At 32.8% G+C, this 15298-nt stretch overlaps 1 protein-coding gene across 1 annotated transcript; it reads right to left on the reverse strand.

Moving 5' to 3' along the window:
- Positions 1 to 1042: 1042 nt before the first annotated feature.
- On the reverse strand, positions 1043 to 4141 carry LOC148629340 (calumenin-B-like). Its single transcript, XM_088548629.1, has 6 exons — positions 4099 to 4141; positions 3562 to 3724; positions 3240 to 3387; positions 2476 to 2638; positions 1856 to 2051; positions 1043 to 1353 (listed from the first exon to the last, which is right to left on the reverse strand). The coding sequence occupies exons 2-6, from the start codon at positions 3722 to 3724 to the stop codon at positions 1094 to 1096; spliced, it is 930 nt and encodes a 309-aa protein (XP_088404755.1). The 5' UTR covers positions 4099 to 4141; the 3' UTR covers positions 1043 to 1093.
- Positions 4142 to 15298: the final 11157 nt, after the last annotated feature.

Here is a 15298-nt window from a genome sequence, read left to right on the forward strand (position 1 = left end):
GTTCATGTTTTTTAAAAGGTCTTATTGCAGGTATTTAAGTTATTTGACGGATTCCACCCTGATCAAAATATTACCTTGTGTTGTATATTTAGTCACAATCAGAATTCAGAGCTGTATCAAGCTTAAAATTTGTGTCCATATTTGACCCATCTGTTCAGGGTTCGACATCCTCGGGGATATCTAGCTGTGCTCCGCGGAGCATTTTATTGTATTTTTCCGTTATGTAATTTAAATTATGATTTTCTTTATCAAGGTCTGATCAAGACTCTTGTAAAAGAAGGGCTGCCAGCTGCGGTTCCTCAGAAAAAGGGGGAGTGCTAGGACAATATTTACCATTGTTTTTCAATATTGCACATAAAAATGACATATTTCCCAATTAAAAGGAGGAGTGCCAACCCCTGCACCCGCTGGATCCGCCACTGTTTATTGTACGCGACAGATTTTCTAGTAGTGGTAAATAACCATGCCAAGGTTTATCTCTGAACTCAAAAGTCATTAAAACTTTACAACGGATACGAATAGTGGTTACTTCGTCCAGGGGGTATTCCATAATTTAACTATCTTCTCACGCAATGTATTTTCACTTGTGTTTTATTTTGTGTATTGGTGTATGAAAGTTAAAGCGGACACTATTTTGTAATTGACGGACAAACAGACGACGATAATCTGCAGGTCCCTAATTAGAAGTCCACGGGAGCAACCATCTTGCACTCGTAACTCCTCATAAATACTTTATGAATTTCAATGAAACTTTAAAACTTTACTGCGATTCGAATAATTTCGGGTTTATTCTATAAATTAATGTTTTCAGGTATTTGATAAGGATCGAGATATCCTCCTCGAAGTTATTTTAGTTTGCATAATGAATCTCGTGAAGTTTATCAGTCGTTCTACATAATATGTCGACAACCTTGAAAGAAACAATTTTGACGACATGAAGCTCATACAACTACTCTGCCTAATTAGCAGTCATATGAGTTACATTACTGTTCATTAATACATAATGCCTGTGCTTTCCCGCAAAAGAATTAAGTGATAACAATTTAAAACGATTAAGACATTTATTCTGTAAATATCAGATTATCGTAAGTATCTACAAATCTTCTCTTGGGAAGAATGCATGACTTCCCACAAAGTTATCAGTATGATCAAGGAACTCGTCAATGGACAGTTGACCATCCCGATCCTCATCTCCGACCCACATAAGATGTTCAGCCTCTTCTTTTGCGGCTTCCAACGTATCCAGCAGTATCCAAGGCACTAATTCAGCTTTATCTAAATACCCATCACCATTCTTGTCGTAACCTTTGAATCTGTTTCTATCTAACTCATCATATTTTGGATCAACGTGGGCTACAATTGGATGTATCGATTATCTCAAACATCAAAATCATATGCATCTTTAGATGTTGAATGAAGGTAAAGATCTTACGATAAAATAAATACAATGGTAGACAAAAGGGTTGATTGAAACAAAAAAAAAAACAAAAAAACAAAACAAAAACAAAAACAAACAAAAACAAACAAAAATATCTGATGAATGATACCTCACGTTACATATTTTACTTTTTATGATGTAGTCTGAATTTTAAAACAGGAGAAACATTGGATATTTTTTATTTGAAAAAAAATGGAAATGGGAAGAAATGACGTGAAAATATTTGCTTTAAGTTTCAAACAACGTGTTTCACCATGCGGATCTGAATAATATGCCATTTGGAACTGATCAAAGGGGCTTGTTCCCACTACCAAATATGCAGTCCCACTAGTATATAACCTTCTAGTGGGGCTGCATATTTGATAGTGAAACTGATGATAGTGAGTTCTTCAAAAATAATTTAAAAAAAAAACTTACGCGGTCCGACGAATTCTGTCATTGAGATCTTGCCATCATGATCTTGATCCATATCTTTTAGCCACAAAGCAACCTCAACGTCATGCATGTATTTGAAATCAGATGGATATTCAAATGCCACATATTCCCTCTCATTTAAATATCCGTCCCTGTCTGTATCAGCAGCATCAAAACGTATTTTACTACTTTCCATTAACTACAATTATGTAATAAAACGCAGTAATACCGAAGTCAAGTGACTTTTAAATACTACCTAAACTCTTTGCTTTTAATGACATTTAAACTTTAAAGCCATCACTAAGACGTTTAACCCGTGAGATTATCAATTTTAGTGATAATTGTAATGTTTGAAACGACTTATTACATGTAATTTTAAGCGAAAAATGAACTTGATTTAGATTTATGCTAATTTCACAAATTTGAACGAATAGAACCGGATGGCATAATATTTATTTTTTTCCATTGGAATATAAAAAGTCTTAATTCCCCAAAAAATATTCACAGCAATAACCACAACAACAACCGGGATAGAACTCGGGTGCTCCAGGAGGATGAACAAAAGTCCCTACTATTTGCAAGAACACCTGCCGTAGAAAATACCGAATGTTACATGTTTATACCATATATGTTTTGTTGAATTGTTCCATTGAGATTGTTCCATTATCTACCAGTTCAGCCTGGTACCCAAGTTCTAGGTGTAAATATTCTTTCCAGGAAACTCTCCAATCTTGGTCACGGTCATGCATAACGAAATCGGTTAATGCTTCTTCTCTTTCAAAGTTCCTGATGAAAAAATGGACGGCCACTATATAATGAACCATTAATGCAGCCGAGATTGTACTGGAATAATTTCTGGCATGATAAGTTTTCAACGTGTCACTTTTCTTTTAATTGTATTAGGTTTGGCGTTTTGGCATATTTGACAACGCTTTAACTATGCAATGACTATATTTATATCGGGGCCCTGATAATGTATATAACATATATAGTCATATTGTAACGAACGGTGTCTAAATCGGAAACTGGGTAATGTTCAATGCTAACCGATCATTTCACCTCTTAATGTAAACTTCCCGTTCTCGTACTAGCAAAAAAGAAAAAAACACGTAGAATACACGTGTTTGGTATTTAAGAGGTATATTTTGATCTCATATGAAGCTAGAACTATGAAGCTATGACGGTAAACACTGCACCGATCAGCCGCATGGAGTAGTACTTATAAAATTATGCAAATTATATGCGAACATAAAGTACTGGAATTTGAAGTGCAAGAAGTCGCGAAAAATAGTAGCCACTTAAAAATGCATGACTTTCAAAGAGCATAATCGATATCTAGAAACAATTCACAGTGATTTCATACGTCCTGTGGGATTTTGCTATCTACCTGAACGAGGCCCTGACCCACTTTGTAAGCTCCTCTTTAGTTACAAAGCCATTTCCATCGGAGTCGATGTTTTTTACCATTAGGCGAAGACGCCTTATGGCACGAGATGGAGTCAACTTATCGAACTCTCTTTCTATTTTTCCCGAACCTGCAATAACAAGAACACAATTATTGGTGAAACTTTGATTAAGTTTCCACATCTGTACAAACACTATAGATTGGTATTTTTATTTCAACAATCTGTCTTATTTGAAAAAAAAATCAACTCTGGCAATTCATATTTTTTTCCAATCTACATTCGAATCTTATTTATTTGTTTTACCTAGTATAGCAGCGTGATCATAATGAACATTGTGAGTTCCATCTGCATTTGTGTCACTCAGTTGAAATTTATTATACGACTGGTATCCTGGTCTAGCCGGCTTTGCTGTGCCAGAGTCAAATTTAAGTAACAGGATGGTAACAAGGACTAACATAATCAGCATCTGAAATTTGAAGATTGTGGAAAATACAGTAGTGGAAAACCAAGTCCAAAACAACGAGCACAAATCAAAATGAGAAAAGCTGCTGATTCAGTCTTGCTGCATACCCAAAGTATGTCGGTCCCGCAAAAGAAGTGCTTTTAGGTGCATCTATAGTAATACTGTCTTATCTTATGTCTTGAATTCTGTCAATCAAGTTGTAAATACCTTTTGTCAAAGTGTGGATCGGATATCAGTGCCACCATGCATTTCCGAGGTGAACTTAAATCCGACCAAGTGATCTTATACTAAATTTGACAATATCCAATAAAAACAACACGGGGCATCACAAAAGAGCTTCTAATACCTGAATTATAAACCAAAGTTCAGGAACTTACCAAGATGGGTTGAATCTGAATGAGGGAAGTAACTCGTATTCGAGAATTGATCACGTGATAAAGTTATACGCTGAAAAAAAAAACAAACAAAAAAAAACATATGCTTCGTTCGGATTAAAATCATCATAGTAAATCTATTTCGATATTCTACTGTATAAAGGTATACAAAATGGTTGGCTTTTCAGTTGGATTTAGGGACTCGAACCAGTATGCGAAACAAATCTCTGTGGGTTACAACAAAGAGTGTATATATGTAATGTATTAAAGTCCCTGGTTTCAAGCTATAATTATCAATTTATCATATTACCACACGCGTTGTATTTACACATGCAAATTAAAGTTAAGTGTAGCTGATACAATTATTTTTGATCTAGTGTAATTTCCATGACGAAATTGCATGCAGTATTTACGCTTTCTCGGTTTATTGCTAAAATTCTTTAAGAACCCCCAATGCAGTAGGCGCTTAATTGTGAATTGATTGTTGTCCCATGATAACCGTAAATTTCTGAGAACGGTCGGGATTCCACAAAAGGCTTTCTATTGGTTGATAGAAATATTGATAGCTTGTTGAACTTTGTCGCTGAAATCAGATAATTTTAACCACAATAAAAAGAAGGCTTCTTAACATTCATTAATACACGAACTATACAAATATGCTTTGATTTCAGTGTCATGGATAGAAGTTTCATTTTTTTCTACAATGTAAGTATTTTTTTCTAGACATTTATATCATATCTGGTTTGCCTTAAAAGCTACTTCTAGTGATAAGTTTTTGTAACTGGGGCTTTGATATCCAACTGAAATGGTAAATATACTTTCAAGGTAGCAATCACACCTGTGCTTAGCCATAGCCATAGTTAAGGGTAATTATCAAAATTACCGAACTGAATAAAATCTAGGCAAAAGGCAATATCAGAGTAAAAACCGGAAAGTTGAAAATTACCCCAATAATTCTGACTACGGTTCATTATTTCTGGTAAATTTCAATACAAAAGGGAAGCATTATATTGCCACCGGTCAAAATCGGTTAAATCGGTAGTCACAGCAGTACAGAAGATAACTGAAAATAAAAAGCACTGAATAAAACAGTCTAAGACACGAGCTTCTGCAAAATAAGTCATGAACTTTTTTGGGAAGACGTGTCAAGTTCAGATGAGATAATGATATTCAAATAAAAACTACAGATAAATAATTTGTGGACATTACGAAAATCCATCATCTATAATCAATTTGTCAAAATTAGGATACTTTGATATATGAATATTGGAAATAAAACTTATTTAAGCAGCGAATGAGACGTATTTTCTTATAACCTTGGTCCAAAGACAACGGTGGCGTCTTTTAAAAGAAGTCAGAATAGTCGTTACTCTGACATACCTTAGCAACTGAGAAATATAAATACCATTTTTGTTCGGGAAGAAAGAGAAATTAATAATTTGAAAATCAAAATCGTCTCGTTAACAGTTCACCGGTATTAAAAAAAAACAGCTAAACAAATTTGCTATATAATATACAAGCTTTGTTGAACTTGACCGATTAAAGATTGAAAACCTCTCGGGTTCTGATTTATTACTGAAAGCATAGTAATATAAAAATACATATATAATGGTCGTAATCTTTAAATATCTAGTAAATTTTCGGTCCTAGATCAAATTGCGCTCAAAACAAACGCACACAAAAACAAAAATAAAAACATTACAATAATAACATGGAACTCAATTTGACCAAACATACAGAATAAAACATCCATCCAAAAAGTATGCGTAATACTGTTACATAGAAAGACACTGTTACCCTGTTATTTATACGGTTTTCGATGTTGGCATGTTTTACTAGAGATGGTTACGCTCTCAACCAAGCACATTGAAGGCCGAGTATGATTGTTAGTTAAGAACTAAACAGGGTCGATGTCCATGGTCTTTTTTTTGTTCTGGAATGTATGACAATTTTGCTATTGTATTTTAAACAAATAACCCACATAAGGTGGCAAATTAAGGCAAACCTGTAGATAAATGCTTAATATTACTTATGATGAAATCGATAAGTTTATATCCCAGAATGTCCAATATTCTAACTAAAAGAATTTAAAATGTCAGGTATAACCAGGGCAACAAACTAGTAAGACTAAAAAGTTGCTTCGAGCAAAGAGCAATGAAAACTAATTATATGAACAAAGAAGTCGTGCATCTCCGCTTAAATTTAATTGTAAAAAAAACTTTAAATTCGCATAAATCCTTAAAATTACAGATAAGTGCTTTTGTTTTCACGCAATGCCAAGGTAATGGGGGTAGATCGTTTTTCGACAAAAAATAAATAATGTATGAACTCCGTTGCTGAGATTTAAAAACCTTAAACCTAAAATGAAACATTGTCAATTTTATTGCAAAATTCATTGTGTTGAATATTCACAGAATTATGATTGAATGTTTTCGTTGGATATCATAATCGAAATCCGATATTGAAAAATGTACGCTATTTTCCAAGAACAGATTTATGAATTTACTTCTCACACAACCTATCCTTTTTTGTTTATAAAGTTTTTTTTCCGATTCCCAATCATGAAAATTTGAATTTGAATGTTTACGAAATATGTATAAAATATAAATGTGTTAAACTATTGAAAGAAAAACTTCCCGTCTTTAAATTGTTAAAATCGAAAAGAATGCACAGTCTCTTTTTCCAAATAGCATATAAAGGTTAATCCCTCTCCCAAAGTGGTCAAAGTACATCGTCCAACAGGGAGTTGATGTCGCTCGGGTGTTAAATAAAGTTCCACAATGTGGCCATACCTATATAAAGATTCTCTAAAATTATCAAATGGCCTTCATTAGAAGTTACAGAGAAAACTAGAGAGAAATGTGAAGGCTGTCGAACGGGCACCATGCGTTTGTGCCAATTTTTGAAATATTCACTATTTCATTTGCGCCACAAGGTTGTATATCCTTTGCGCGAAAGACTAATTATTTCGTTTGCGCTATTTCTTAAGTAATCGTTAGGTAAAGGAATTTAAATAAAGATTTTACGTTTTGTGCTCATACAATCCGTGAGCCTTGGGTGTAAAAGTTGTTTATGTTCTCAAAGCTTCGAAGTGTCAAGATCGACATAATCCAATCATAAAACGGTAAATCAAATACTAATTGATACAAAAGAAACGCGTCGAGTCGAACGGACGGACATGATCACTGTATGCAATCCGAGAGGAACCTCTCTTTCAAAAGTGGACAGTTTAGTAAAACAAACAAAACCAGAAACAACTCATCACATCGATATCATATTGAATGATGTCACATTACATCATTCTTTCGAAGATTGACTATCGTCTTAATGCAATAATGCTTTTACTTGTAGTCTTGATGGTTCATATATATTCGCTTATTTTTTTCTCCCAGCATATGCATTATGCTATATTCGTTCTGTTTAAAGAGTTTATCAATTTGTTGGTTCATTTAACGGACGAACTGTTTACCATCGCTCAGAAATTTTCAATTGTCCACAATACTATAGATATATTTCATAATTAAGAACTCCACTGGTTTTCAATCATTTTGAATCAATTTTCTGAAAAATTTTAATCGCAATAATGAGAATTGTTCCCAGTAGAAATCTCATAAATTTTATTCGATTAACTTTTAATAATACCATAATCAATCAGTTCCTTCTAATGTTTAAACGAAGTTCCTGTTTCATGACGGACTATCTGGCAACTCTTATCGTTTCCGCACATTTAAACAGTTTGGATTAGAATTAAGTAACTTACCACACAAACGACCACACCAGCTTTTTATTTCATTATTTAAATAGGAAAAAGTTATATTGAATCTCAAAATAAGTAATTCCAAAAAAATGTGCATATATGAAATGACATCAAGAGCTAAATTCAAATTAAGAAGTTTTATTCGTAATAATTGACACCATATAATGTGCACTATTTATTTTCCGATATTGATGATAGTTTAGTGTGTTTGACTAATTTCAGTTTTACCTGCTGACAAGACCAGTATTGTTATGGCATAACCTTGATAACACAGACTACCACTGTTGGTCTTTGGCAGCAAGTTCTCTGAAACCAGAACCACACATACCAGTATGCCAAGGTAATATCAACACACACACACACACACACACACACACACACACACACACACTTATTATACCAAGATTATTCGATTTTAATGAGGGAAATTTCAACAAAAAGCAGGAAAAGACTATATAATTAAACAAAAAACAACTGAACACACAAGGCAAGATAAGCTTAAAATAGAATGCAGGGCCGAATTCATAAGTAGATAAGTCAGGTCAAAGTATAATAAGAATGCAGTACAAAATTTGTTATCCTAACCCCATTTATAAATCAAATAGTAGCTTACTTTCAGTGAAAAAATGAAATAAAACATTTTCACCTGTTGTCAAAGGATTAATCAAACATTACTTTAACACCAAATGCGATGATTTAAAATTCTCTTCAGCATATTTCCCTATCTAAATGAACTCATTCTTTCAAAAAAACATAGTTGAACATTGCCTAGTTTGACAGAGGAGTGATTTAAGTTTCCGACTTTTGACTTATTCAGAATATGATATCTCCTTAGAAATAAATGAACATATCAATGGATATATATCTCAAGATGTAATTCTAAAATGTATAATAAATTAAAAAAAATAATAAAGCTTGTGGCCAAGACCAAATAGTAAATGAATACACAAGATCAACTTCCAACAGCTTAATGACCATCTACGAAAACTCTTCAATCTTATCTTTGACACAGGTATATTGCCCCAAAATTGATTGACAAGAATAATTAAACCCATCTATAAGAATAAAAGAAATCAAGCAGATCCTAAAAATTACCGCCCCATTACAATTGTGAACTCTTTACAGTCATACTAATTGGCCGATTAAATGAATACTCAGACGAAGAGGGGATTATTAAAGAAATCAGAGCTGTTTCTGGAAAGATTACACTTGATAACATTGTTTCCATCTTCTCAATATTTTAAGTCCTAAAATTACGGAAGAAAAAAACTTCTGTGCATTTATTGATTTCGAAAAAGCTTGTTTTATAAAATACTACATAATGAAATAAATGGGAAAATGTATACTGTTATTTTCAACATGTATTGTAATATTAAATCTTGTGTATTATATAAAAATATGACTTCACAATACTTTGATTGTGAAATAGGTGTCAGACAACGGGAAAATATGTTCCCTTTTTTATTTAGAAAACTTTAGCAAAGGTATAACCGGAATGGACAGCATAAGAAGCAAAATTACAAATATGTCTAAAAAATATTCTTTTCCTTTATGGCGATGACATGGCCCTGTTAGCTGAATCTGCTGAAAAGCAACTACTGTGACACTTGACAGACGAAAGTAAACATAAATAAAACAAAAATAGTAGTTTTTAGAACTAGAAGAAATCAAACTTGTACCGGATTTTAATTGTTTATGTGTCACTTTAACAAGTAATTTTGAGATGACTGAAAAACAGTCAGCGGATAAAACATCGAGAGTAATGTATGAGGTTTTAAAATTAGGACGATTCTACAAACTACTAATTCAAATCCAATTAGACTTGTTCGAGAGGATTAAACCAATACTTCTCAATGGGTGCGAATGCGAAATATGGGGTTACGGTAAATCAGATATCCTTGAAAGAATTCATCTAAAATTTTGTAAGTTACTCCTAAACTTGAAATCATCAACACCAAACTATATGGTTTATGAAGAAATTGTCAGATTTCCTCTTGTTATTGACATTGAGATTAGGATTGCCTCTTTTTGTAATAGTTAAGTGAATAGTAAACAATCCAAAATGTCGGCTATTGTGTACAAATAGGAAACTGTATGATAGACATAGTAATAATTGTTTTATTTGGTTGCAATATGCAAAGAAACTGTGTGATGAAACAGGGTTTTCATATGTATGGGGAAATAAGATAAATTTTTATGTTAAAAACATAAAATGTACTCTGAAACAGCGACTGCAAGATGAATATATTCAAAATTGGCACTCAACTATTTTCGAGTCGAGTAAAGCGATTAACTATAGAATTTTTCAAACCCACTTTAAGTTGGAAGATTATTTTGAAATTTTAAAAACACAAGATGCAATCAAGTTTTGTAAATTCAGAACTGCGAACCATTATTTACCCATCGAAACTGGACGTTAGCAGAATGTTGAAGGAGAAAACAGAACTTGTAATATCTGTAATACGAGGAACATTGGCGATGAATACCATTTTATTATTGAATGCCCAGCATTTCTTGAGCAAATGAAGAAATTAATACCGAAGTATCATTATCAAATATGCAACACGCTTAAATTTTCATAGTTAAGGTCGTGTACTAAGCAATCACTGCTGTGGAAACTTTAAATTTATAGCATGTTTGAATAAAAATATTGTTTCTCCAGGCTGCAGGACTCTGAAGCTATGAGCTTCAGGACAAGGACTATATTTACCTGAGCTCACTCCATTGTGTATATATTGTATATATACTCTGCAGTGTCTTGAATTTATTTATTTATTTATTTATTTATTTATTTATTTATTTATTGTAATTTTTTGCTTTTTTCTTCTCTGTACCAATGATCATTGGATATTTGAGAAAAAATAAAGTTGTACAGTTATAAATTACGACGTAGTACTAGGTTAAAAGTACGGATCGAACACTTCTTTGTCTAAAAAAAAAAGTTTCCAGTGGAAGATTTTGTTGTATTTAAACATGAAAAACAACACACAGTTTAAAGATGAAATAAAATAAAAGCAGATTTTTGCCGTAGCTTTAAATTAGCATCGATCTTGAAAAAAATACAGATATTAAATACACTTTCTGTATGTTGACAAAATACAACAGCGTTTTGATCCAGTTTACAATATCACTATTACAAATAACTACATCCTCCCAAGTCAGGGTTTTGAGTCCATCCTCGCTCCCTCAAACTCCTGACATCACTCATTGACATTTAGCGGGTATCGTCCAACCAATTCCGATTGGTTGCTTCTCCGGATACGAAGCACCAATGAAAATTGATTTGACATAAAATGTCTTTGGAAAGGTAAACAATGATACGAGTAACTGATAGTTGTAAGATGTCACTAATGATTAAATATGACCAAAAAAATAATAACTGTAGATTCTTTTTAGAGTCTTTAGCGAAAAAAAATGACGTTATGTGTATGTAGCCATTTTGTAAGTTATATCGAAGAGTTTCTATTACGAGTGATTTGATTGGATTTTGGATCCGGGTTAAATTTAGGTAACTCACTAGATGGCGCTGGACTATACCCGCTAAATATGAATGAGTGATGTCAGGGGTTTGAGGGAGCGAGGGTGGACTCAAAACCCTGACTTGGGAGGATGAAATAACTAGGGTTTTATTGATTTAAAGTACGCCGTAGTTGTTTTTATTCACTTTTAGATGTCACTGATTTTTTACTTCTGATAATGTTAAGCTTGTATTTGAAGATTTAACATTCACTTATACAACTGTGTGCACATTGTTTTTTCTCTACACGGGAATCTGAAAAGTATATGAAATAGCCGAACTAAACATTTCCTGTCTATTCCAAATACAGTACACTGTTCATTTGTATAAACCATGCTCCTTTTCAGACTTAAGGAGGAAAATATGTGCTTACAAAATTAGGAAAATGTATTCATCGAAACATATCATGGGATCTATTTCAAGATGTGAATACAGAGTTTCACGCAACTACTATTTCATGCAAATAATTCCACAAGATTAGACTATAGTACCGGCGTTCATGTCATATGGCTTTCAGTTCAAATTGGTTTAATTCCTATCAATTAAAGCTCCTTCTGCAAAAAAAGAAATCTTTGAAGGTATCCGAAATTATTAGTACTTTCCTAATTTCGTGATGAAAAATTTATGAATTGTAGAAGCATTGATTTACGAAAAAGTCTAATTTATTTTTCTGCATAAGTTATTGCTGTCAGAATGAATATTTCTAGTTATATCACATTGATTAAAACAACATGCAACTTATGTGCAGATCTTAAACAAAATCTTAACGATTTGTTTTCATGATTTTCTTGATGTTGTTGTTTACATTTTCTGTTTGTTTTTTTTTTAAACTGGCTTCAGTAAATTGTTTGCTTTTTAGTCTTCAAATCTTTGTTTATTATTTATGCAACAATTTAAAGCATTCTCTGAGAAATAAAGTCACGGACCTGATTAATATACTTATATACTAGTCGTTTTTAAGGTAATTATGAGATCATAAACACATTCAACTTGGCGTTAATCCTATCGTTATGCCAGAGCTTGCCGAAACTACGCAGACTTTTTGTATCGCGCTAGAACTCTAACAAATAGGCTTCTGGAACAGGGTTATGTTGCTACAAGATTGAAGTCATCACTACAGAAGTTTTATGGTCGTCATCATGAACTTGTGGATCGTTATGATGTATCCATCAGCATCATGAAAACTGATTTATTCAACGGGTCATAGTTTACCTTTCCTCGTTTGTCTACCCCGGACTTGACTTTTTATGAGCAACTCGGCGGGTGTTTCTAGAAAAGCGGAGGACGCTTACCCTACCGGTGCACCTGGTCCATGCTCCCAGTTTTTAGTAGAGTCCGAGTTGCTCATTTACTTTTGTTACTTTGTATGTGTGATTTTAGTTACTTTGTGTTCTTTGTTGTATGTGTCTGTTTTCCATGTCTGGTATTTGTCCCTGGATTATATTCTTTTGGTTACCGCTGTGGCCTTGGTTCCCTTGATTACTCTTCCAAAACGAATGTTTATTGTAACTAAACTATAAATTGATCAAACGGAAGGATATAGATTTCTTTTAAATGGGCATACGTCTTGCATTTATATTTTCGAAATGTACATACTAGTATTCAATCGAACATCGCACAATTGAACCCAGAAGTAATTCATTTTTGACATTTTGAATGTGGTATTTTTATAACAGTTACAGTATATATTAGCTAAAATATTTTTTTTATCAACCTAGTAATCTAATTGGCCCGAATTATACGGAAGCCGATAGGGGACACAAAAAAACAATGGAAGTTTTTTTTTAATTCGAGATCACGATAAAAGAGTACTGTTATCTCGAGATCTCGATAAAAAATTAAATCGTTACTTCGATAAAACGAATCCGTTATATCGAGATCTCGGATTATTATTTCGAGATATCGATTTATTATATCGTTATCTCGGTTTATTATATCGAGGCCTCGATTTATTATATGGTTATCGCGATGTATTATCTCGATTTATGATATCGTTATCTCGATAAAACAGTACCGTTATCACGAGATCTCGATAAAAGATAAAATCGTTATCTCGATAAAACGAATCTGTTATATCGAGATCTCGGATTATTATTTCGAGATCTCCATTTATTACATCATTATCTCGATAAAACAGTACCGTTATCTCCAGATCTCGATAAAAAAATAAATCGTTATCTCGATAAAACGAATTTGTTATATCGAGATCTCGATTTAATATATCGATATCTCGATAAAACAGTACCGTTATCTCGAGATCTCGATATAACAGATTCGTTTTATCGAGATAACGATTTATTTTTTATCGAGATCTCGAGATAACGGTACTGTTTTATCGTGATCTCGAATTTAAAAAAAATTCCATTGTTTTTTGTGTCCCCTCTCGGCTTCCGTAGAATTATTCTATATATTATTTGTCAAAATTTGTTCCAAATCTAAACATCGATAAATCACCAAGGTTTTATTCCTTGTATTGTACAAGGTAAACCTCTTTGCGATGGATTTGGCTTTCCATTTCGGATAGTTTTGACTTTGAGTACACACTTACTTTTGATTTAGATCGATGAGAGGTTACTCCTTGAAACTGTACAGCATATCGAAAATTGCAATATTGATATAATTGACATTTTTGTTTCTATTGTATACTTTTGTTAAACAACGTCCACGGGTATTTTACTTGGAGTGAATACTTTCGATGCAGTAAGAGGTTAGAGGTAGATTTTTACAACACGTTTTTCTCTCTTAACCCTTGACCTAAATCTCAATATGGTTCTAATAAACGACTCCGTTATATAGAAACAAAAACAATAAAAAGAAAAGAAGATTTTCGGTGAAGCTTTAATTTACCATCAAAATTGAAAAAAAATATCCAATAGCTTAACTATAATATTTGATGACAAAATACAATAAAACGTTATGAACCTATTCTTGTCGAATTATTGTTGTTTGTTTGTCATTTGTTTGGTTTGTTTTTTTTGTTAAAATAAAGTAACACCGCAGTTGTTTCTATTCATTTTTAGTTGACACTGGGGGTTACCTCTAATATGATTTTAGGCTCGGTCTATGAGGGACGGACATATTTATTCTTAATTAACGTTTGAGTTCGTTGATAATGCTTCACCAAATACGTCACTCTCGACGGAACGGTTTTGAGGCATTCATGTTGCAGTGCATTTAAACATATACAGGACATCGCTACAACTGTGCGCACAAATTCAGTTATTTATTGTTTTCTATCTCCACGAGAGTCAGAAGAATTTGTAATTGAGATTAATTTAAAACAAATTTCTGAAATTCTCCTTAAAACGTTAGCAGTGGCTGGTCTAGAGAGTTCCAGAGATTGGACCCCCTTTTTTGTAAGATGAGTTTGTAAATTTTGTACAAAATGTTAACTTAAATGAGAAAAAGATAGCCTAAAACCCCTCCTATATTACTTTTCCGGATCAGAACTCTCTTTCGTAAATATCTGGATCCGCCTTTGACTTTAAAAAAATCGAACCATTTTTCTTTTCTGCACAGATTAATTGTAAATGAAAAACATAGGCATGCAAATAGATTAAAACAATGAAAATAAGTACAATATGTCTCATTTCTAACAGCGACTTGAAAGTGTAGTAGTTACAATAACACATCTATATTATACCTACTCTGATGCCATTCATATTGCTACAGTTCAATTTTGTTGAATTCATACATTTGCAACTATCAGAAGTTTTTAGCATTTTTCTAATGTCATAATGAACAATTTAATCTATGAATCATAAAATCGTGGTCAAATAATTGAATTTTATGAAAGTATAGTTTATAATTATGCCTCACCATCAGAATGAAATTTCCAGTTATCTTACTTTTATTGAAATGACATGCAACTTATGTGCTGATATAAAACAAAATCATTGTTTTAGGAATTGTTTTCATGTTTTCACTTG

Source organism: Perna viridis, chromosome 1 (assembly GCF_037379345.1).
Source record: "Perna viridis isolate PV_CMFRI_1.1 ecotype Kerala chromosome 1, ASM3737934v1, whole genome shotgun sequence".
Lineage (NCBI taxonomy): Eukaryota > Metazoa > Mollusca > Bivalvia > Mytilida > Mytilidae > Perna > Perna viridis.